Source organism: Peromyscus eremicus, chromosome 1, assembly GCF_949786415.1.
Source record: "Peromyscus eremicus chromosome 1, PerEre_H2_v1, whole genome shotgun sequence".
Taxonomy (NCBI): Eukaryota; Metazoa; Chordata; class Mammalia; order Rodentia; family Cricetidae; genus Peromyscus; species Peromyscus eremicus.
The window spans coordinates 18087998-18111685 of record NC_081416.1 but is presented as its reverse complement, the minus strand read 5'-3'; the positions used below and the strand labels follow the sequence as shown (position 1 = coordinate 18111685).

Below are 23688 nucleotides of genomic sequence, written 5' to 3'. Positions count from 1 at the left end.
TGTGCTATTTGGCCTCTGCAGGCAAGAGACATACACATGATGCAGCAACATATCCACATTCATACATACATTATTTTTAAGGGTTAGAACAACATTCTTAAATGTCTTCTGAAGAATGGGATCAATTCTAACAAATTTCCATGAAAACATCAAATCAATCGAAGGGTTTTAGCTTTAAACACTAGAGTTCAAAGAGACCAGAACCAGGATCTAAACTTTAAAACAATTTTCAGTTACTTTCATCTTCAGTTACTATCTCTTCAACCACAGAAAGATACTACTTCTTATTTGAAAATGACTACTTCCTCCCCCGCAGGAACATGCAACCCCTTATCTCTATCCCCAATACTCTCTCAGGCTCACAACGTTGAGCATGTGTGTTCCCACAGCTGCTAAGTTCCACACGGTGAAAGAAGAGCACACACACCAGAATGGTGTGTGAGGAGAACCCTCAAGTCAGACATACCAAAGAGGCAGAGCACTCTATTTTCCAAGGATTGCCAGTCTTTAATAGCAACACACACATACATTTCAGCACACAAAATAAATCTCTAGAAAAATAAAACTCTCCCTGCCCATCAATGCCTGAGGCCCTAAGAGTAGAGAGCTGCCCCTGTCCCCCACCAGCTGCAACACCCAGGAGAGCAGGCCCTGTACCTCCTCTGGGCAGCACAACAGAGCCAATCCTGTCGGTGGAAGTATGGGTGAGCCAGCCCCTAAGTTCTGAGCATGGGAGAGCTGTCCCCATTACTCATTTGCCATGTGGCCACATGGGAAGGGGAGAGATGCCCTCCCCTACCCCCACTGCCCCCACTACCCATCAATGCCTGAAACAGGTGGGAGAGCAATCCCTGGCCCTCATCAGCTGTAGCACTCTGGAGAGTGGCCCCTGCACCAGGCTTGGGCAAAACAGTAGAGCTGGCCCTGAAGGTGTAGGTGTGGAAGAACCGACCCTGAGGGTGTGAAAGCAGAACTGGCTCCGCCCCCTGTTCATCACTGCAAGGGTAGAACTCCAGGGCAATGCAGGAGAACTCATGCTGGTGGTGAGGACAAGGGGGATAGCGGGCTGACCAACTCTGCAACTACCCAGGCCCAGAACCAGGGTTATGAGTTGGCCCACCCCAACATCCACCTCATGCATGATCTGCTGGAGCATGTGAAGGGGCCGGTCCAGCAGATCCAAAGCTGCAGGATCTCCATGACACAGGGCAACAGCAGGATAACCAAGAGGAGTTCCAGTGAGAGCTAAGCATAGATAATGTAGCAGAAACCAGAGGCTTCAAACCAGACCAATGACTCTGCAATGAACACTTGCAAGTGAAGATATATGGATAAAAGGGTGTGACTTACTGTGTCCCACTACAGCTTCCATATCAAGACTGATTTTTCCTTTTAAATTTTACTTTATTTTGGGGGAAGGTTACAAGGGCTGAGGGCAGATAGGAAGGGACGGGGAAATGAATGGGATAGAGATGCATGATGTGAAAGACACGAAGAACAGATAAATCAAGAAGATTAAAAAAAATTAAAGTGTTGATGGGGAGGAATGGGAGGAGAGGAGGGAGGGGAAACTGTGGTTGGATGTAAAATGAATGAATGAATGAATGAACGAACGAATAAATAAATAGTATTACCAAACTCTGTCTAGGTGTGATGATAAATAGAAAACAAACTGTAGTGTTTAAAGTAAATAAATAAAGATAAAAACTAAAATGTAAATCAGGTGAGGTGGCTCATGCCTCTAATCCCAGGACTTGGGAGGCAGAGGCAGGTGGATCTCTGGGTTTGAGGCCAGCCTGGTCTACAGAGTGAGTTTCAGAACAGTCAGGGTTACACAGAGAAACCCTGTCTCAAAAAACAAAAAAAACAAACAAAAAAGGTAGAAGATTAGTACAATTTAGCCTCAGTCCAGGCAAAAACCAATAAGAATAAAACAAAAACCCAAATCATCAAAAACGCTGTACTGTTCTAAAGCCATTGTTTGAAAGGAAGATGCTCTGAGCAGGAAAGGGCCGAGGAATATCAACACATGCAAATACGTAAGTACTTAAAAATATACTAGATATAAACCAAAGCACGCTCATCCTTGATTTATCCAACAGAGAACTAAACACATCCACAGCTGATTTCCCACATGACTTAAGTTCACCAAAACCTCAAGGAGCAGGGCATGGTGAGACACACTTGTAGTTCTACCTACACAGGAGGCTAAAACAGTAGCATCTCAATTTGAGGCCAGCCTAGGTAATGGAGGAGGGACCTCATTACCAAGAATCAAAACAACACCCTCCCCAAATCCTCAGAGGCATTAAAAGTTTTATTAATCCCCACTTTTGATTGCTTTTGTTAGAAAGGGTTACTCTAGAAGCCCTCATCTTCTAGCCTTTTCTTTATGTCACAGGTCAATGTCATGAACATCGGCTTTTACATTGTGAAGTACATTCTTTAGCTATTTAAAGTCTAGACTAAATAGCTGCCATAGTACCTCCAGTTCTTGTGAACCATTTCCCACTTTCCCAATCTGTGCCCATGCTTTCGAGCTCTCTAACTGTCCTATACTTGAGTGATCTCTAACATTGTATAAAAGTACAGTGGATACATGTAGTTATCTGTATAGATGTATAAATGAATGTTTCTCCTGTAGGATACAGGGACTTGCAATAGCTGTTCTGGACTCAGCACTCTCCCCTTTACCAGTCTGTGGCCACACCATCAGCATACTTTACATACATCCCTGAAGGAAGGAAGTCACAGAAAAGGTAGAGAAAGCCAAGAGGAAAATGTAATAAAAGACAAGAAGAACGGCTGCAGGAAGAGACTGTAAGCCCTCTGCTAGAGACTCAGAAGCCCAGAAAAAAGAAGACAGTGCAGGGTAATGGAGGTGACCACTAGGCAGGTACTAATCTAAGATAAAATGCTCATGTGGCCTTCTACTTGGGGCTCGGGCTCACTCAAAAGCACGACTGAAGATGTCTTTTGCTGACTTCAGACAGAGGAACAGGTTTCCATCATCATTCCCAGGCCCATTTCCTGGGTCCGAGAATGTGGAAGAAAAGAAAGGACATTTCTCTCCAAGGTCTGGAAGAGCATAAGGCCAAGTCACCCAGCCTAACCCTCCTCCTCTACCCAGGCTCTTGAACTTTTAAGGCTTCCCAAACAAAGGGCAGTTCAAAGCCTGCCTCCCTACAGGCTGCGTGAGAGAAGAATGGCATAAAGTAATCTAACGAGGGGGAAAGCCCAAAGCCGATCAAGAAGGGCACATCTAAAAAGTAAAAACCCCTCAAGCTTGCTCCCAGCATTCATCCTCAGGCCCCAAGGGCCAACTGTGTGCATCACAGACCTTGATTCCAGAATACCTCCCTAGACAGTGCCAACCGTTAAGATGCAAAACATAAATGGGAAATTCTAGGCCTCCTCAGTGTGAAAAGAAGTGAAAATTCAAAGTCAGGCTCCAGCTGTTCTCCAGGAGGCCACAAAGAAAGGCGCTTTCAGGCTGTCAGGATGCACTGAGGAATGTCACCTTTAGAAACCCAAACTGGAAGAAATCAACGAGAAACAGATGAGCACCACCTGTCTGCAGAAGCTGTACACACTAAGCAAGCCTTAGGAAACATCCAACTCTAGTCATGGGGGCTGGAATGCAATTCTAACTCTGCTGGTTAAGCGGGCTTCACGGTAAGTCAAAGAAAAAGACAATCATCTTTACAGACCCTGAATATTTAATGTCTAATTGAGCCTCTGAGGAAAAGGATCTGAGAAATGTGAAACTGAATGACTTCCCTAAGACACAAGATTTTCGGTGGGGATTTGTCTAGCCTAGTCACCATACTCAGGATCATCAGCTCCATAGACTGAGTCAATGCGCTCTAATCATGTGACTAAAATCATTATCCTAGATACATCAGGCATGGTATATAGTTACAAAGCTACATAGTTGTGATGGCTTGATTGGGAACTTGACTACATCTGGAATTACTTAAAACCCCAAAATGAAGGGCACACCAGTGAGGGATTTCTGCTTAATTTGAAGTGGGAGGATCTATTTCTAATTGGGATCTTTGAGCCGGGAAGACACAACTTTAATCTAGATCTTTTTTTTTTTTTTTAAATCTACTTATTATGAATACAGTGCTCTGCCTATATGTATGCCTACACGCCAGAAGAGGGCACCAGATCTCATTATAGATGGTTGTGAGCCACCATGTGGTTGCTGGGAATCGAACTCAGGACCTCTGGAAGAGTCTGGGCCATTTCTCCAGCCTCTAATCTAGATCTTTAATCCAGATCTTTGGAGCTGGGAAAACCCACCTCAAAGCTGGGCCACACCTTCTGCTGGAAGCCCACATAAGGACCTGGAAGCAGGAAGCTTTTGTTCTTTGCCTGCTTGCTCTCCCTTTGCTAGCAAGTCCATTCCTTCACTGGCATTAGAGCCTACTTCTTCAGGATTCCAGTGTACACTGAAGACGAGCTGCGACATCCAGCCTCATGGACTGAGCAACTACTGGATTCTTGGACTTTCTATTCATAGTTAGCCATTGTTGGATTAGCTGGACCACAGTCTGTAAGTCATTCTAATAAATACCATATATACGCGCACACACACACACACACACACACACATATACACACATACATACATATACACATATATACAGACATATACATACATACCTATGTGTGTATATATAGATATAGATAGATATAGGTATAGGTATACAGAGAGATTCATTCTATAAGTTCTGTTACTCTAGAGAACCTTGACTAATAAAATCCTTGAGTGCCAAACTGAATTTATCATTTTAGTCTTTTTTTATGCTTAATGAACTTCAGTTCCTAGTGGCTTTGTTGTATTTTTTAGACAAACCCTCACTATGAAGGACAGCCTAGCCTAGAACACATTATGTAGTCCAGGCTGACCTTAAACTTGTGACAATCCTCCTTCCTTAGTCTCCTGAGTGTTGGGATTACTGGAAGAACCAGAACTCTCATAACGTTATTGGTGGGAGCATAAAATAATATCATTTGGAAATCAGTCTAACAATTTCTTAAAAAGTCAAAACAGAGCTGGAGAGAGCTTAGCAGTTAAGAGCACATACTGCTCTTGCAGAGGACCAAAGTTCAGTTTCCAGACTCATATCAGGTGGCTCACAACACTGGGTTAACAATATCAACGTTTTAAATCTTATATGTGTAGATAAGCAACACGTGACTCCCTTCTGTACTTACTATTTAAAGCAAGGAAAACAGTGAGAAATTAAGAAATCAACTCAATACTCTAAGAAACATAGATTAATCTAAGAAATATACAGAAGATTCATCCTATAGAGGGAGACAGGAATGAATGAGTGCTTGTGAAACTGATTCCATAAAACTGTAACGTCTATAATCAAAAAGGCAGGACATGGGCGAATGATGTATCTCAGTAGCAGAGTTCTTGCCCAACACGCACAAGACCACGCACAAGACCCTGTTTCCATCTCTGACACTATCAAGAAAGGAGGGGAAAGACTTTAGGCAATATCAAATGAGATGTGGAAGAACCAGAACTCTCATAACGTTATTGGTGGGAGCATAAAATAATATCATTTTGGAAATCAGTCTAACAATTTCTTAAAAAGTCAAAACAGAGCTGGAGAGAGCTTAGCAGTTAAGAGCACATACTGCTCTTGCAGAGGACCAAAGTTCAGTTTCCAGACTCATATCAGGTGGCTCACAATTTCCTGTAGTTCCACCTCCAGGGGATCCAAGGCCTGAATCCTCAGGCACCTGCACTTACATGTACATATACCAACAAACACACACATACACATACTTAAAAACAAAATATAGTATAGGCAATAGTGGCTCATGCCTTTAATCCCAGTACTTGGGAGACAGAGGCAGGTGAATCTCTGAGTTTGAGGCCAGCCTGGTCTACAGAGTAAGCTCTAGGACAGCCAGGGCTACATAGAGAAACCTTGTCTCGGGGAAAACAAAACAAAACAAAACAAAAAACTAACAACTTTTAGGTTTAAACACAGATTTGCCAAATTAAAACATGATTTCATGTTTTCCATTCACAAACATGTGCAAAAATTACATTATTCCTCAGAGTAATAAAATGGTAACAAACTAAATGTCTATCAAGTGATAAGTAAATAGACAAAAACAGTATATCTATAAAACACTAATTGGCAATAAAAAGGAATAAAACATTTATATATCAAACACAATATGAATGAACCTTAAGAATATGCTAGTCAAAGAAGCCATACACAAAAAACATGCATTATATGATTTTAGTTAAATGTAATGTCTAAACCCCACAAACCTTAAAAAGACACAAAATATACAAGCGGTAGCCAAGGCTGAGGATGGAAACTGAGATTACTGTAAATGTGTCTAAGAAATTTTATTGCACTGATGGGAATGTTCTAAACCTCTATTTTATTTTTTATTTTCTTTCTTTGAGACAAGAGTCTCTCTGTGTGGCCCTGGCTGTACTGGAACTTGCTATGAACCAGAGCAGACTGGCCTTGAACTTGAGATCTACCTACCTCTGCCTCCTGAGTGCTGGAATTAAAGGTGTGCACCATCATACCTGGCATCTAAACCTCTATTATGTGATGGTTGCATAATTTAATAAGCTTACTAAAATATCAATGAATTATACACTTAAAATGGGTAAATTTGCTGGGTAATGTTGGGAGACAGAGGCAGAAGGAACTCTGGGAGTTTGAGGCCAGCCTAGTCTACCCAGTGAGTTCCAGAACAGCCTGGGCTATGTAGAGAGACCCTAGGGAAAAGAAGGTGGGGAGGGGAGAGGAAGAGAGAAAGGAAGGAAAAAAGGGAGGGAGGGAGGGAGGGAGGGAGGGAGGGAGGGAGGGAGGGAGGGAGGGGGAGGAAAAGAAAAGAGAGTAAATTTGATAAGCAGATCATATACCATGTGCAATTAGTAAAAACCAAGCAATAGGCATTTTCTTCTCTGCTACCTGTCTGTGGAAGTAACTCACATGTGTGCCAATGTTGACCACCAAATGCTTTTCCACTTCAGGGCTGGCAAGGCAAAACCAACAAGGTCCTGGAGGCTGAGCTTCATATGAAAGAAAGCCAAGTGTTATTATGCTCCAATCACAACAGGCATAATCAACCTACAGAATTTATCCTGGTGGCTGGCGAGATGACTTAGCAGGTAAAAGTGCTCGCCACATGAGCCTGACAACTTGAGGTCCATACCCACACCCACAGTGGAAGGAAAGAACTCACTCCAGAGCTGTCCTTGCACTTCCACATGCACGTCACAGCAGCCGTGCATGCGCACTCACACATGCCGACAATATTAATAACTTTAAATAGAGAACTCATTGTTATCCGTCATTGTCTGATCTATACATACCGCAAAGACTGCAAAGCACTGCCCCGGTGGGCTGGACTTGTGCTTCTCACTGTGTCTGCCCTGTGTCTGGCACCATTTTCAATGAAACTAACCCACTATTTGAAGCCTTCTGAATTGATAATCTACAGGTACGTGATCCACAAATAGATCACACTATCTGATCTAAATATTGGGAAAAAAAAGCAGCAGGAAATTGGCAATAGGCTACAGTAAAAGAACACTGACCTGGGTGGGGGATTGTCAGGCACCCCAATTCTAGTCCCAGCCATGACATCATCTAGCCACATAACCACAAGCTGACCTTCCTAAGGTCAGATTCACCTCTTTAAAATAACAGAGGGAAGAAAGAGGACCTCATGAAAGCTAGTCTGAAAGTCCTTCCTCTCGGTTTACTGACAGTTCTATTACTTTACAAACTCTCCTCAGTTTTAGACACTCTTACCATGTTTTACAGAGACAAAAGGAGCTTCTTCTATATTCTTTTTTTAAAAATAATTTATTTAGGGCGGGAGGGGGGAGAACAAGGGAATCCATGGCTGATATGTAGAACTAAATTATATTGTAAAATAAAATTAAATTAAATTAAAAAAAAATAATTTATTTAACTTTATTTTATGTGCATTGGTGTGAAGGTGTCAGATCCCCTGGAACTGGAATTATAGACAGTTGTGAGCTGCCATGTGGGTGCTGGGAATTGGACCTGGGTTCTCTGGAAGAGCAGTCGGTGTTCTTAACCACTGAATCATCTCTCCAGCCCTCTATATTCTTATAGGAAGAGTCTCAAACAGCCTCAAAGTCAGGCCATTTTCATACTATTCTATTTTCACTTTGCTCCTAGTAGCTCCATAAACTTTTCTTTGCCAGAAGATGCTCTTAGCAATGCCATGTTCCAACCCCCCCACCCCCCCTAACCCCTGCAAAGTTACTGCTCCCAAAGGAGACCAAGGTACTTACGAGGTCTGCGAGGCTGCTTGGCCTGAGGAGGCTTGTTATCTCTGCCTGTGGATGACCGCTTCCTTCCATGCTTTTCATTCAAATCGAAGAAGAACTGACAGGCAGGTTCTTCCTGGAATGGCCAGTGGGGAGGAGTATGCTATTCAGCTAGCTTTTACACAGTAACCAACCACCAAACAAAAGAGAACTTTCCTGCCACTCACATCTGTTTCCTCTCAGCCCTTCCCTGACTATTCTAGGGAAGAGAAGTATCTTCCCAGCTCTGATGTCTGGACTCCCACCCAGTCCCATATCTCAGCACACCTATCCAACCACTACCACATTTATCTCTTCTGAAAAAAAAAAAAAAAATGTATAGAGCAATTCTTCCCCAAAGCAGAGCAGTATAAACCCAATTACATTTTCTCCTTTCTCTCCCAATAATGACACACAGTAGCCCTAAAATTTCAGAGATGAAACAAGTCTGAGCCAACTTCAACTAATGAGATGAGAGGGTCAAAGAGCCATTAGGAGCAAAGGTAGAAAGAGGAGGCAGAACGTGGTTCTGAGAGGACAGAGAAGTCCAAGAAAGCAGACCTTGCGTCCTACCATGAAAACGTGACTGCCCTTGCTTTAGTCAGGGAAAAGCTAATTTCTAAAGGTCTGCTACTAAGAAACTTCTTCAAAGTAAATTTCTCTACTAGAAATCATAAATCTCTGCTACCAATGGACTCTTGCCTGAAAAAACTGAGAATAATCCACTTCAGACAAGGAAAAAAAATATGAGTCAACTTAGGCAAAGACTCAACATTGAACTGCTAACCTCAAAATACAATTAAAAATTTGAGCTTAATTACAAACTATTAGGATCTTCTAAAAATTATCATGATTTGCCAAGAGGAAAAACATTTATGAGTCTAGAACTGAACTTGTTTGATGTATGAAACTATAACCAGGAAAAGCATACATACAGAGGACAACCTGGCCCTGAACCCCAGCCCACAATCAAAATTCACCTGAGGGGCAGGAATTTGTTTTCCTACAGCTGCTTCCTTTCCAGATTCTCGGTAAGGATTCTCAGTGACATCCGGAGGCTGCTTTACCAGTTCTGCTACAGCCATTAGCTTCATGGGAACAATACTGAATGCATAAAGATACTCCAGGAGAAAAAAAAAAAAAACACAGAATAACGTTAGAGAAAGTACTGTTATTGTCACTGTGATCAACCCAGGTTATGATGACAATTTCACAGAAAGTCTCCGACATAAGTAAAATCACAAGCCTGCTTGTGGCTCTGAGAATACACAGTAGTGTAGCAAATGCCATTCTGGTGGCTTCTGCAATGGCTAATGAGGGCGGGCTCACACAGTAATGAGCAACCAATCAAAGGCCCAGACCTTAGACAGACACGGTCCTTCACTTGGATAGGGGACTGTGACAACCCTCACCACAAGGCTCAGGGGGACTTGTTTTGTAAGCTTTGAAGACACTCTGTTCCTGTCACTGCATCTTTTGTTTATGTGAACTTTGTCAACAGAATCATCTTCTTAATGAACACACCAACTGGACAAAGTAAGCTTTCTCTCTGACACTACACAGTTCTCACATATGCTGATTCATTGCCTTGGGGATGAATAGCAAACAAGAAAATAATTCATATATACTTTATAACTCTTGGGCTAATAGCATAAGACAGAAAACTTTAGGCATAAATATATGCTTTACCTCAACACAATATGGAAATGAAACTTGAAGTTACAGGGATACACTATCTTCCATTTAACTGTACTGGGGAAAACTGATACTACCCAATCAGAGTACAAGAAAAGGGTAAGGAATAGACTGGGACAAAATGTTGAGGTGAATGGTGCTTGTCAAGTTAAAACTGCACTTTTGACTACGCGACATGAGCTGCATTGTGCATCTTTGAAACTAAGAACCTGAAATCACAGAGCACTGCTCAGCCCGAATGGTCAGCTTAAGACATCACAGTCTAGACCTGCCAAGAACGAGCTTCAAAGCTTAAAACATAGAGAATGAGCACGAGGTTACTTATGTTTAAACACTGTCGATAACATGCTATAGAAAACAACTGCTTAGAGAGGAAGGTTATTCTGTCTATTTTCTCAGTGGATATTAGCTGTCTCAGTCAACAGTCTAATTTTCAGCCCTAGCAAAACATTCCCAGAGAAGTGAAACATACTACCTATTTGCCGATTTATTTCCTTTCACCATCTGCACTATTTTCTAGATTTCAGGTAAAACTAATAATTCAGAAAGCCAAGGAAGGCTTAATATACATACACACACACACACACACACACACACACACACACACACACACACACACATACATGTTTCATTTTGTTTGCTGCTGCTGGTGTTGTTTTTGAGACAGTGTCTTACTATGTAACCTTGGCTACCCTGGAACTCACTATGTAGACCAGGCTGGCCTCAAACTCAGTGATCTGTCTGTCACTGTCTCCCAAGTGCTGGGATTAAAGGCATGTGCCACTGCACCAAGCTTTAAGAATATTCCTGAGAGGATTTTATTATTTCAGCTAAATGAAGCTGCTAGAAGCAAGTAAGCCTTTCATCTGAGGCAAGCACATGTAACAACAGAGGCAAGCACGTGGATGTGAATGGAAAGGAACACCGTTCTAACTCTGCCTGTCCCACTGAGCCACGCCTTTCTCTAAGACCTCCGACAAAGCCACCCAGGACCCCTGGCTTTACAAAGGAGTCACTGAAGCTGCTGGAGCTTCCGGTTGGAGGCCAGAAGGTCTGAATGCCAAACTAGAGGAAAAACATTTCCACGCAGACAGTGAAGAGTAACCCACAAACACTCAAATCTTTACCTTTTTCTTTTCCAGATTCCCAACATTCGCCAGCGCTATGAAGCGGGTGGCATGCTGTGCGCTTTCTTGTAGAACAACATGGTTTCTAGATTGTATTTGAAAGATAACAGATCTCGGTCACTTTATTTTATTTTACAGAGCAGTGGGTTTCATTATGGCATTTCCATATAGGAACCTTTATACTTTGCTTTAATTCATGACCCTCCCCTTGCCAACCACTCTGGTTCTCTTCCTTCCCTCAAATAGTTCCTCCTCCTTCTTTCAAGTCATTCTAACAGGGACTATAGAGGTGGTGAGGGTCGGGGAGAGGGGAACCCTTAAATGCTGCTGGTGGGAATGTGAAATCATGCAGCATTAGGGGGCCTCTCACATACTAAGTCAGAGCCACCATATGACCCTGATGCACCACTCGGCTTCTAATCAAACATGTACATCCATGGTTACTGCTACACTCTTCACTTGGAATAGTGGAACTACTTAACTGTGCAACAGATGAATGGATAAAATAGTGCACACACACAATGGAATTTCCAACCATAAATAAAAACAAAAGCATGACAATTGCAGGAAAATGGACTGAACCAGAAATCATTATGTTAAGAGAACTAAACTACTCAGAAAGACAAATATTACACATTTTCTCTAAAAAAAAAAAAAAAAAAAAAAAAAAAAAGGAGGGGGGGTGAGCCAGGCAGTGGTGGCACACCTTTAATCCCAGCACTCCGGAGGCAGAGGCAGGTGGATCTCTGTGAGTTTAGGGACAGCCTGGTCTACATAGTAAGTTCTAGGACAGCCAGGCCTACATAGAGAGACTCTGTCTGAAAAAAAAAAAAACCCACCACCACCAACAAAACAAACGAACAAAAACAACAACAAAACAGGACCTAATGATCTACAATGATCACCCAGCACTGTAAAGATAGACCCTAAACTTTTAAGGAGTCTTATAGTCTAACCTCTTTTATTTCAAGTTAGGAAACAAACTCAGAGAAAATGAGTGACTTATGAGTGTGGTGTCTCAATGGGAAATGTCCTCCAGAGGCTCATGGGTTTTTTGAACACTTGGTGGTGCTATGTGGGGAACCCTTGAGAGGTGGAGCCTTGTTGAAGGAAGTATGTCATGAGTTTTGAAGGTTTATACCTTGGCCCACTTCCTGCTCTTTCTTTCTCTGTTTCCTACGTATAGATAAAATGTGATCAGCCAGCTTTCTCCTCCTGCTACCACGCTATGCCTTCCCCTCCATGGTGGATTCTCCTGGAATTATAAGCTAAAAGAAACCTTTTTTTCTTCAAGTTGCTTCTGGCCATGACATTTTACCACAGTAACAAAAGTGGAGCTAATACAGTCAATCACTTGTTCCGGTGCCTTAGTACTAGAAGGAACCAAGACACATGACTGAAAGTGAACAAGGTGATGGGAAGTTTGTAGAAAAGCCCCCTGAGGTGTTACTCACCGGTACGGAAGTCTCTCGTAATATGACTTTTCCAAAGCAGCAAAGTGATACCTTGGTTTCAAGCTTGCAGCAAGACTGGAGACCAAAGCTGAGCCACATTTTTTTGTATCCACTTCTCCCTAGTAAATGGGAACTTGGTTATCCACACAGGCTCAAGAATTATGAACAAATGCAAAGAAACAAGAAAGCATTTTGAAATATCTTTCTAATTCATACACAGATACAAATGTGGACTGCAGGATTTGCAGTGAATTACATACCTAGGGCAATGAAACACATAAAAGTATTGGACTATTATAATTTCAGAAACAGCACAATCGTTGGAAACCAGTGGGTACAAGGTAAAGCAACCCTTCCATAATGACCTCTAAAATACACATTAAGAGCTCTTTTTGAAGACAAGTCTCTCCCTACAGCCTATAAATTATGTCTCCATAAATAAGCTTTAAAGTGCACCTATGTATCTGATAGAGTAGTAAGTCATGGTCAATGTAGAAAATAAACTGAACTGTTACATTCAGAGCTCCCAGGGCCCAGCAAACATTCAGGGACCTCATATGCATATAAGCCTTCCTTTTGTTTCAGTCAAGGAAGTGGCACAACCACACCTTTGTTAAAAAGCTTATAAACACCTTTAACCCCAGCACTCGGGAGGCAGAGGCAGACAGATCTCTGTGAGTCTGAGGCCAGCCTGGTCTACCTGGCAAGTTCCAGGACAGCGAGGGCTACATAGAGACTCTGTCTCAAACAAAACCAAACAAAATAAAACAAACAGAAGCTTGCAAATAAAATATTTTGTCAGGGTAGACTTGCTCACAGAACATTCCTAGCTTTTGTCTTATGCTTTCCTGCTTCAAGTTTTTCCTAAAAGGCAGGTGACTGACCTTGAACTTAGCTGTAACATCGCAAAGATTACCTAACTATATTGTTTTCTTTCCCATAAAAATCTTTTATGGGCCAGGCATGGTGGCACACACTTTTAATCCCAGCACTCAGGAGGCAGAGGCAGGTGGATCTCTGTGAGTTTGAGGCCAGCCTGGTCTATAGAGTGAGTTCCAGGACAGCCAGAGCTGTTACACAGAGAAACCCTGTCCAGAAACAGTATTCTGGAATGGAAAGGGGAAAATAAATGCAACTGGGGAGATGCCAATAGCTGTAAATCTTTCCACTGAGAATTAATAAACTTGCAAAATATATAAAGAGTAAGGTAAACGGAGGATACTTATACAGAACATAATTTCAGGAACCATTCACTTATAATTAAGATTCAGCAATCTCATCTATAAATTACACTTTTATGAGATCAACTTCTGTTTTTGTCAGCAGATGTAGCTTTTAGAATCTTGAAAGTTTTCATGAAACATTTTTTAAAATTTATTTATACAGTGTTCTGCTTGCATGCCAGAAGAGGACATCAGATCTCATTACAGATGGTTGTGAGCCATCATGTGGTTACTGGGAATTGAACTCAGGACCTCTGGAAGAGCAGCCAGTGCTCTTAGCCACTGAGCCATCTCTCCAGCCCCCATAAAACATTTCTAATAAAAGATACTAAGAGTTAAAATAGTCAAAAGAAAAAGAATGTTAAAAGCCCAACTTAAACCAGTGCAATTTGCTTTAAAATTTTCAACTGAACAAACACTACTCACAGAAGAATTCCCAAAGCTCCCCACATACTTGGGCCATGGGGACGTGAGCAAGATATCAACACCCTTAAACTGGGATGCCGAACACAGCATTGTTCTCAGAGAAGAAACGTCCTTGGAACTAAAACTGTAACTTGGGACTGGTTCATCTAAGGACTCTGTCCCACTGAGATACGCAATCTGCAGCCCCGAGCTTCCAGTGAAGACACCTTTTCGACCTGGGTTCAAAGAAAAATGAAGTTTTAGTCAAAACTGCAGAAGGAAATGTAGCACGTACTCTCTTTCCCCATGCTTCCATCTCCTGGCTCTCTGTCTTTCTACACACCTGAAGGAGTGTAACTCCCACAGCCCCACCTGGCTGCCAGTGACCCAGGCCCTGAAGGAGTGTAACTCCCACAGCCCCACCTGGCTGCCAGGGATCCAGGCCCTGAAGGAGTGTAACTCCCACAGCCCCACCTGGCTGCCAGGGACCCAGACCGCCTGATTCTGACAACATTCCTGTTCCATAGGTTGGAACAGCTCTTATGTGGTGGCTGCTGGTCACAGACTGAAACTGCCTGTGGCCTCTTACCCTTCTCTCAGATTCTGTAAAGCTGATGTCTGCACACTGAACTGTCCTCCAGTACCTGTTTCCCCCACCCTGATGACAACCTCTCACCAAGATACTATCATCTCGACTGAAAGATAAAAGAGAAGCATTTTTGCCTTCTTTAGGATGATACCTCCCCGTGTGTACCACTCACAACTGAACACACACTCTTCCCAAATTAAATAATACATAAACTATTTGTACACCAAACATCATTATAAGCTTCTAATTAACTTTTTCTGTCTGATTCACACTATGGAACACAAATAAAAAGCAATACATATATGCTTATCAAATTAAAGCTTTCTGAACCTAAAAAAAAAAAAAAAAAAAAAGATACTATCATCTCCTTGCTTCCCCTCACTCTATTTCCTTAACAACTTGACCTTTTTCTTAGCTTTATTTTTCATCTTTATAGTACCAACTCCCCAAATTTTATACTAATGGATCTACTCTAGAAAGAACTATCAAGTTATATACAATTGTGATGCGTCAGGCTATCACAGGTCCACCAACAAGATCACTGTGGAAAAGACGTGGCTCAGTGGACTTCACCTGACAAAATGGTTGACAAATACAGTGGTGTTCCTAATACAAATGGAAAACCACACAGATTGTGACAAGTCAGACCCATGTTCATATCTATAACAAACGCATTTCAAAATGTCTGTCTCACAGCTGTAGCTAAAAATCACTAAGCAGAGGGGCCAGAGAGATGGCTCAGCCATTATTCAGAGGATTTGGGTGTGGTTCCTAACACCCAGATGGTGGCTCACAAAAATCTGTAACTCTTGTTCCAGATCTCCAACAGCACTAGGCACACATGTGGTACACACACATACATATATGTAGGCAATACACCCACACAGAGAAAATAACACTAACTCCTGTTTAAAAAGCAGGCCTGGTGGGATGACTCAAGGAAAGGCGCTTGCTTTGCACATCTAAAATCTGGAGCTCAAGCCTTAGAGCCTACATAAAGGTGAGAAAAGAGAACCAACTCCACAAAGTTGTCCTCTGAGCTCTACACATGCACTGTGGCAAATGTATGTACACACACACACACACACACACACACACACACACACTGATGAAAATATGTAAAAATAATAAGCACGGGGACTATAGAGACAGTTCAGTGGCAGAGCACACACTTAGCAAATGTGCGAGACCCTGGGTTTAATCTCCAGTAACACAAATAATAACAAAATAATACATTTTAAATCATATAAAAAATGTTTCCTTCACTTTGCCTAAAGGAGTTTCATGTGACTGGAGAAAGCGGAAACTGCTTCTACGGGGACCACACTGGCATGTAGGACTAAAGGCAATGACGGGGTACTGTGGGAAGGGTAAAGAAGGGCACTTCTGACCAAGGAAATACAGAAGCTTTCTGGAGACACAAGAACAATGTGAAGAAGCGTTGTAGAAAACAATGACTTGATGGCCCGAGACAGTAAGCTCGCAGCAGAGGTGGGAGGGAGGGAGCAACAGGAGAACTTGACCACTGCTTTTATTCTGACACTGAAGAAATGCAGGGGCTGTGAACAGCTTCAACCTATGTGGCCCTGAACTAGGAACGAGGACAAAAGGAAAGAAAAGGCTCAGGGATGATCATGAAAAATCTGAGCTGCCAAAGCCTTAGACTGAAGCCTAGAGTAAAGCTAGCCAGCCAAATTAGCAAGTAAGGTATATGCATGCAGCAAGACCTACAATAAGGACGCACTTTCTTTTATTTGAACGTAATGTACACCTTAATACATGTTCTCCATGTATTGTGGGCAAGGTCACTCTAGACGGTTGAAAAACTGTGTACAGGGCTACAGTAACAAAGGAGACTGAGGGCAATAGAGAAACAGTAAAGAAGAAACATCACTGTTCAGAGAGGTACAGATGCAGACTTTGAGGAAAAAATCTTCCCCAGAGGGAAAAACAAAACAAACTCCTATTTTCCCAAGCTTTAATGGCAGAAGGATCCAATCAAAACTCCTCCTGAGGGACCAATCCCTGGAAATCTTTTACTAAATTCATTATAACAACGAATATTAACTCACCCAGGTAAGTGATGTTTTCAGCTAATTCATACCCATCAGCATCCTGGAAATACTGTACTGTCTCCTGGTTGTTGGCACCAAGTACATACGTCTGAATAGGAGCTAATGAGGGAAACAGATGTGGCACCATATGGTTACTGGATCTGCTCTGAAATGTCTCCTCATGGGTCACATAGTCATAGCAAGAGTAAAGAGCCTGAGTTCCTTCCTAAATGTAGAGCCCCACCACTAAGGAGTCCTAATCCAACCCTGTGGCTTAACTACTAAGTGACAGCACTAGGCCAATGAATTATCATCTTAAAGTATAAGGTCAGTGTATATACAAATGAAGAAAACAGCCTAAAATAAAAGCACTTGACAGGGATGGAGAGATGGCTCAGCAGTTAAGAGTACTATCTGCTCTTCCAGAGTACCCCGGTTCAATTCCCAGCACCCACATGGCAGATCACAACTGTCTGTAACTCCAATTCCAGGGGATCTGACATCCTCACACAGACATACATGCAGGCAAACACATCAATGCACATAAAAATAAATCTTTTTTTAAAAAAAAAAAGTGAGCTAGGAAATCAGCTCTCTGGAAATAAAGAAAATAAAGTATTTTTTTAAAAAGCACTTGCTGAAAAAAAAAAAAAAGCACTAAAACTGAAAATAAATGAAAGGGCATGCTCAGTTGCACTTATTCAATTCTTGCCAGTCTAAATGAGTATTCTTTTGGTAGAACGAAACTGGAAATTCAAAATGTGAAAAAAAAAAATGGATTATACATATGTATTCTTTTCAGCTCAATGCAGGGCTCAAGAGGGACACACCACTCTTCATTATTTGTTCTGTTTCAGACAGTCTAGCCATGTAGCTCAAGCTAGCTAGTCATGGATCCATGATACTTCTACCTTGGCCTTTCAAGTGTGCGCCGTAGGCATGTGCCGCCAGGGGCAAGAGAGAAATTCTCTGAAAGCAGCTCTGCTCACCAATGCATGAGAGAAATCTTCAGCAACTAATATGTGAAAAGCAACCCAACAACTACAGCCCCTGACATTTTGTTAGAAATCACACATTAAATAAAAATAATTCCTGTACCTTTCTTGTGGCCAGTCTTATATTCCTCCCACTCAGCATCTTGGGTAGAGCCAAAGAAATTTCCTACACACAACAGCAGCTAAAATGAGTTTTTTAAAAATATATGAGATTAAAACAAAACAAACAGTACATTTTCAACTGTAATATTCAGTTAATTACTCTATTTAGTAGTCTCAAACCAAGCATTTACTCTTCATTTAATTTGTAGAATTTTAAAACATCCTTAAGAACAGTTAATTAACTGGTAATTCTATGAATTACTAAACTTTGGTGCACTGACAATCAAATCTAAGTTGGAGGGATGGGGAGAGAGTGGGGGATATGAACTTTGAGAAGGCAGAATTTATGTGCTTTCCAAAGACTCCCAGGGTCTCTCTATCATTTCCTTCCTGGGAATACACAGCAGTGTTGAAACAGACATGTAAAGAATCCCTCTGTGAAATACGAAACTTAAATATTAGACTTCAGAAATATGGAGCATAAGAACACATTCACTCCCCACTGTATTTACTAACCTTTAACACAATGAACAAATTCTCCCACACCTACAATACTCTTCTGTATTCTATGGACTCATAATCTACTTGGCAACCATATACAACATTCATTTCCAGTTCTTTCTTTTGTGAAGCATCTGCACGTGTTACCTGATTTAATCCATAGCACACACTCATGAAGTAGATCTGTTTACCAAACCCAGGTGTTTGGTTTGGTTTGGTTTTTGGTACAGTAAGAAAGTAACAAGATTGCAATTCAAACAGTGTAAAGTGGACAGTAAATAGCTCTCCTTTCTCCCATCAGTCCATAGCTACTAAGTTCATATTCAAAAAGAAAATTCAACCTAACAACAAAATGGAGAGTCAATCACAAAATTAACAAAGGATCCCACACTTTAATGTTTGACTACAGTAATAAAATGTGAGTAGAAATTGTCATCTTACGTCAAAGTTCCCACTTTTCTTCTGAATTGTTCGAACTCTATTGAATAAAACATCAAACTTTCCTTCAACATCGCCACAAGCCAACCTGTAAACAAGAGAGAAGCATTATGGCAATTCAGGAGACACAGATGGATCTGCTAGGCTTGTCTTCTTGATTAGCGATAGGACACAGGCTTTGCAGTCTGCAGGTATCTTCTATTTGGGGACTATTTCAAATATTACTAGCCACCAGGTAGATTTTCCTGGAGATCTCACCTACACCTCCAACGCACCATATCTAAAATTTAGCTCTTCTTGTCTTCAAAATTGAGCCAGCTCTTCATTCCCAAGATTTGTGGCTAGGTTTATCACCAACATGGTCACTAAGTCAACAAGTCCCTTATTTAATCTTTTCTCCAAACATTTTTCATAACCATTCTGTTCTCCTCACTTCCACGGCCTGTGCCTACTGCACAGCTCCAGGCATCCACTGGTAAACACAAACCGAACAACTACACTATGCAAAGTTCAATGTGCCAAATACTACCCCAAGGACATATTAGAATTATAAGAGGAGGAAGGCTCATTTAAGCAGAGTTTACAATAAGGGAAGCTCCAATCCTAATTTATATGGAAGAAGCTATGAGGGGAGGGGAGCATCGTGTTGCGGAGCTGGAAGGAGAAAACATTACGAGCTGAGGTTGATAATGTGGACTACACCAGGCTGGGAAGTAACTTGTCCTGACCTCTAATTTATGACCTTTAGAATTCTGACTTACATAGTCATTTGTTTGTTTTTATTTGGGGGAAGGTATTATACTGGGGAGGGCATATGTAAGCCACAGTACTCATGTGGAGGTCAGAGGACAATCAGAGTTAGTTCTCTCCATCCACCAGGTATGTCACCAGGCTTGGCAGGAAGTGCCTCTACCCACTGGGCCATCTCACCAGCCCTTACTTATTGTCTTAACATGGTTTAACTCAAAGTACTATAGTCTCTATTGTTCTGTCAGTATGTCTCTCTGGTGTTCTCTTATTGGTCCTACCACTGAACATTTTCAAGCAGCATAATGATATGATGATGATATGATTATACAGACTTCATCAATACTTTTAATAACAGTGAATGATAGTCTGGAGGAACAGTTAACTACAACCAAAAGTGTAAACAAGGGCAATGGCCAATGGAAACAGGAAGAGAAAATCAGGTGAGAAACTTAAAGAATTTGAACACAAACTAAGGAGAGAAGTAGAATGGGAAAGGAGAGGTAGGAATGGAGGACAACAAGGCTGAGCAACTGAGTTCTGCTAAGGCAGACTCAGACAAACCTAGTTATCTAGTCTGGGATACAAGGCGGACTTTACAGATCCTCTCGTGCCTTCTCTTCTTTCGATTCATTCAACATACAGCCATCAGTTTAATGTTCCTTCCTCAAAATCATCACCAGGCACTCATTTCCTGTAGAAACAGTTCTCCTCAGGTCCTGGCCCGTCTTTCCAGTGCTTCCAGTTAGTCTTCCTAACTGAACTCTTCCCAAACTGCCCAGAGGTCACTCTCTGACTCTCTATACTCTAGGAAAGTTCTCTCTCCTAACAGCTCCACTGTATTCATCCTCAAAGCTTTTTCCACCCATCAAGGCCTAGTCAATCTCTGGAGCTTTCCCGGTGAGCTGAGAAAGCCACTCTTGCTCAAAATCTCAGAAACCCATGTACCATTTCAGAACAAACTCTGTCATAACTACTAAGCAATCTGATTTATTCTCTAAGCACCTCTAGAAATCTTTTCAGCCCTGCTCCGCTAATTATCAATTCCCAGGAGGCACATTCAATATTCATTATCTGGTGTGGGTCCTTTTACCATGTTTCCTGATCCCAATGATTTTAGACGGAAATCTGTGACCTTACAGTGGGAGTTCCTCACAACTAAAACATCACCAAGCCCTGCCGATTACACTTGCTTAGTAAACCATCAATGCTGAACTTTTTTCCCTCTGCCCTCACGCTAACTAATCCTAGCTTCCTTCTACTTTGGCTCTGATTTGTTTCCCACCTTTCAAGCAGGATCACTTTCCACAACGAAAATTGGATCACGCTAAGGAGCCTTTAAACATGTCAATGACTTCTCTGGGTTAACGACAATATTTACCAGAGTCAAATCTTCATTTTCTCAGGAAGGCCTTAATTCCTTCCATTAAGCCAAATATCATCACATATCCTCCAGAACCGTCAACCTTTTCTCTACATTTTCCGCATTCGTTGACACTTGTTCTTCTGGTCAAGACTATCAGCTATCAAGGCGGGAACTCGTTTGGGTAACGCTTGGCACCATGTATGACACACTGCCGCTACTCAGTAATCTTTCTAAATGAAGTCTTATCTTCGCTAACCGACCACGCCACAAAAGCACGCCGAGGCAGGGGCAATAATTATCCTGTCTGCCAATACCCATCATTGCACCTGATGTCTGCAAGTATTCGGCTAATCAATAAAAGCCACGAGGGGAGAAATGAAGGGGAGATGGTGTGTCGCAGGTAGGGTAGGCCTAAATGAAAAAAGGAAGTCTGGCTCCGCAAGTTTTTATCTCTCCGGAGAGACTCTGAAGATACTAGGGTGGAAAAACGACAGGACAGCAGGAAGCCTCGACTCCAGCTCCCAGCAGCCCCGCGACCTCCCCGCCGTCTGCCCCTTCCGGTCTGGAGAACGACCCCCGCATCGCCGCCGCGTCTCTCCTCCTTTCCTTTCCCCACTAGGTTCCTGAGTCTTCCGATGCAAGGTAACTCACAGACGCAGCGGCTGCTGAGCCATCGGCGATGACAGCCGGCGCTGGAACAGCCACTCAAAGCTGGAAACAAGAACACGCGCTGAAGGTTAGAACGCCAGAGCGCGGAGATATGACGTCACGCAGAGCAGCCAATGAGAAATCACCTATCTACAGGGAGTGCGGAGGAACGAAAAGTCTACGCGGCTTTGCTTCAAAAGGAAAACCAGCCGAGCTGTGGTGGCTCACGCCTTTAATCCCAGCATTCATGAGTTCGAGGCCAACCTGGGCTACAGAGTGAGCTCCAGGACAGGCTCCAAAGCTACACAGAGAAATCTTGTCTCGAAAAACATACATACATACATACATACATACATACATAAATAAATAAATAAATAAATAAATAAATAAATAGACAGACAGACAGACAGACAGACAGATAGAGAGAGAGAGAGAGATAGAGAGATAGATAGAGATAGAGAAGAGAGATAGATAAAAAAAAATGGAAAACCAACTCTGGAAAAAGTGAAAGGGATGGAGAAAAGAAAAATTAGGTTTTTGCTTTGTTTGTTTTTATTTTTTTTGTTTTAGAAACATTTAGAGTTAGTGAATTGGTGGTGTGTTGCAACTTTTCTGTAGATTCAAATCTATTTGAAAAATGAAAACTCACCCATAGGAATAAAAAGTAGCTGAAGATGGCTTAACACATTCTAAGCGTAGGAATCATAAGAAATAGATTTTATATATACATATATATACATATATTTTATATATACATATATATATATGTGAATTCTAGTTTTTGGGGGCTGGAGAGATGGCTCCACGGTTAAGAGCACTTTTGCTTTTGCATAGAACCTGGATTCCATTCCCAACACTCACATGGTGGTTCATAACCATTGGTAACTCCAGTTCCGGGGGATTCAATACCCTCCTCTGATCTCCGTAGGCATCAGGTACACATGTGATGTACATAAATACATGCAAACAGAACATGGGTACACATACATCTTTTCTTAAAGAAAAGGGCCCATTATAGAATTAAGGATAAATGATGATGGTCTACAGCAGTCAGGAGGTGGAGAGAGAACTAATCTCTCTTAGTGTCTTAGTCAGTGTTCTATTACTGTGAAGAGACACCATGACCAAGGCAACTCTTATAAAAGGAAGCATTTAGTTGGGGCTTGCTTACAGTTTCGAAGGTTTGGTCCCTTTTCATCATGGTGGGAAGCATGGCAGCAGGCATGGTGGGCATGGTGCTGGAGAGGTAACTGAGAGCTACATCCTGATCCACAGGCAGAGCTATGGCTTTTGAAACCTCACAGCCCACCTCCAGTGACACACTTCCTCCAAGGCCACACCTCATAGCCCTTCTAATCCTTTCAAATAGTGCCACTCCCTAGTGACTAAACATTCAAATATATGAGCCTATAGGGGCCATTCTGATTCAAACTACCATATTTGGGAATGACATTGAGAACATCAGGCACCTTGCGAGCTAATAGCATGCTACTGTAGATAAGGTTACATTTCTTCCCAATCAGACTGGTTCTTTATTAACCCGTATCATCTGATACCTTTAGGCAACTGAATTCCCCAAAATTCCCCTCCCCCTCCACAGATACTAATAGGATACACATCATAAAACACTTTATTATATGAATGCTATTCCCTCCCCTCCCCATCTAACACACAGGCACTGTCTTAGTTAAGGTTCCTATTGCTGTGAAGGGACACCATGACCATGGCAGCTCTTATAAAGAAAAACATTTAATTGGGGCTGGCGTACAGTTCCGAAGTTTCATCCACTATCATCCTGGCAAGAAGCATGGTGGCACACAGGCAGACATGGTGCTGGAGGAGGAGCTGAGAGCTCTAGATCTTGATACACAGCAGTAGAAGGAGACTGTATCCCATACTGAGTGTAGCTTGAACATGTAAGACCTCAAAGCCCACCCCCACAGTGACACGCATCCTCCAACAAGGCCACACCCACTCTGACAAAGCCACACCACCTCCTA

General features: G+C 42.1%; 1 protein-coding gene across 1 annotated transcript in view; it reads right to left on the bottom strand.

The window, feature by feature from the left end:
• Cwf19l1 (CWF19 like cell cycle control factor 1) overlaps positions 1 to 21799 on the bottom strand; it is a 28559-nt gene extending 6760 nt beyond the window's left edge. The window contains exons 1-10 of the mRNA XM_059257641.1: positions 21692 to 21799; positions 18931 to 19015; positions 17990 to 18068; positions 16910 to 17011; positions 14270 to 14484; positions 12621 to 12739; positions 11167 to 11251; positions 9325 to 9465; positions 8330 to 8441; positions 6993 to 7072 (exon numbers count right to left, since the gene is read on the bottom strand). Coding sequence (XP_059113624.1) covers positions 6993 to 7072; positions 8330 to 8441; positions 9325 to 9465; positions 11167 to 11251; positions 12621 to 12739; positions 14270 to 14484; positions 16910 to 17011; positions 17990 to 18068; positions 18931 to 19015; positions 21692 to 21714 — 1041 coding nt within the window. The 5' untranslated portion in view covers positions 21715 to 21799. The remainder of the gene's footprint in view (positions 1 to 6992; positions 7073 to 8329; positions 8442 to 9324; positions 9466 to 11166; positions 11252 to 12620; positions 12740 to 14269; positions 14485 to 16909; positions 17012 to 17989; positions 18069 to 18930; positions 19016 to 21691) is intronic.
• Between the last annotated feature and the right edge of the window lie 1889 nt (positions 21800 to 23688).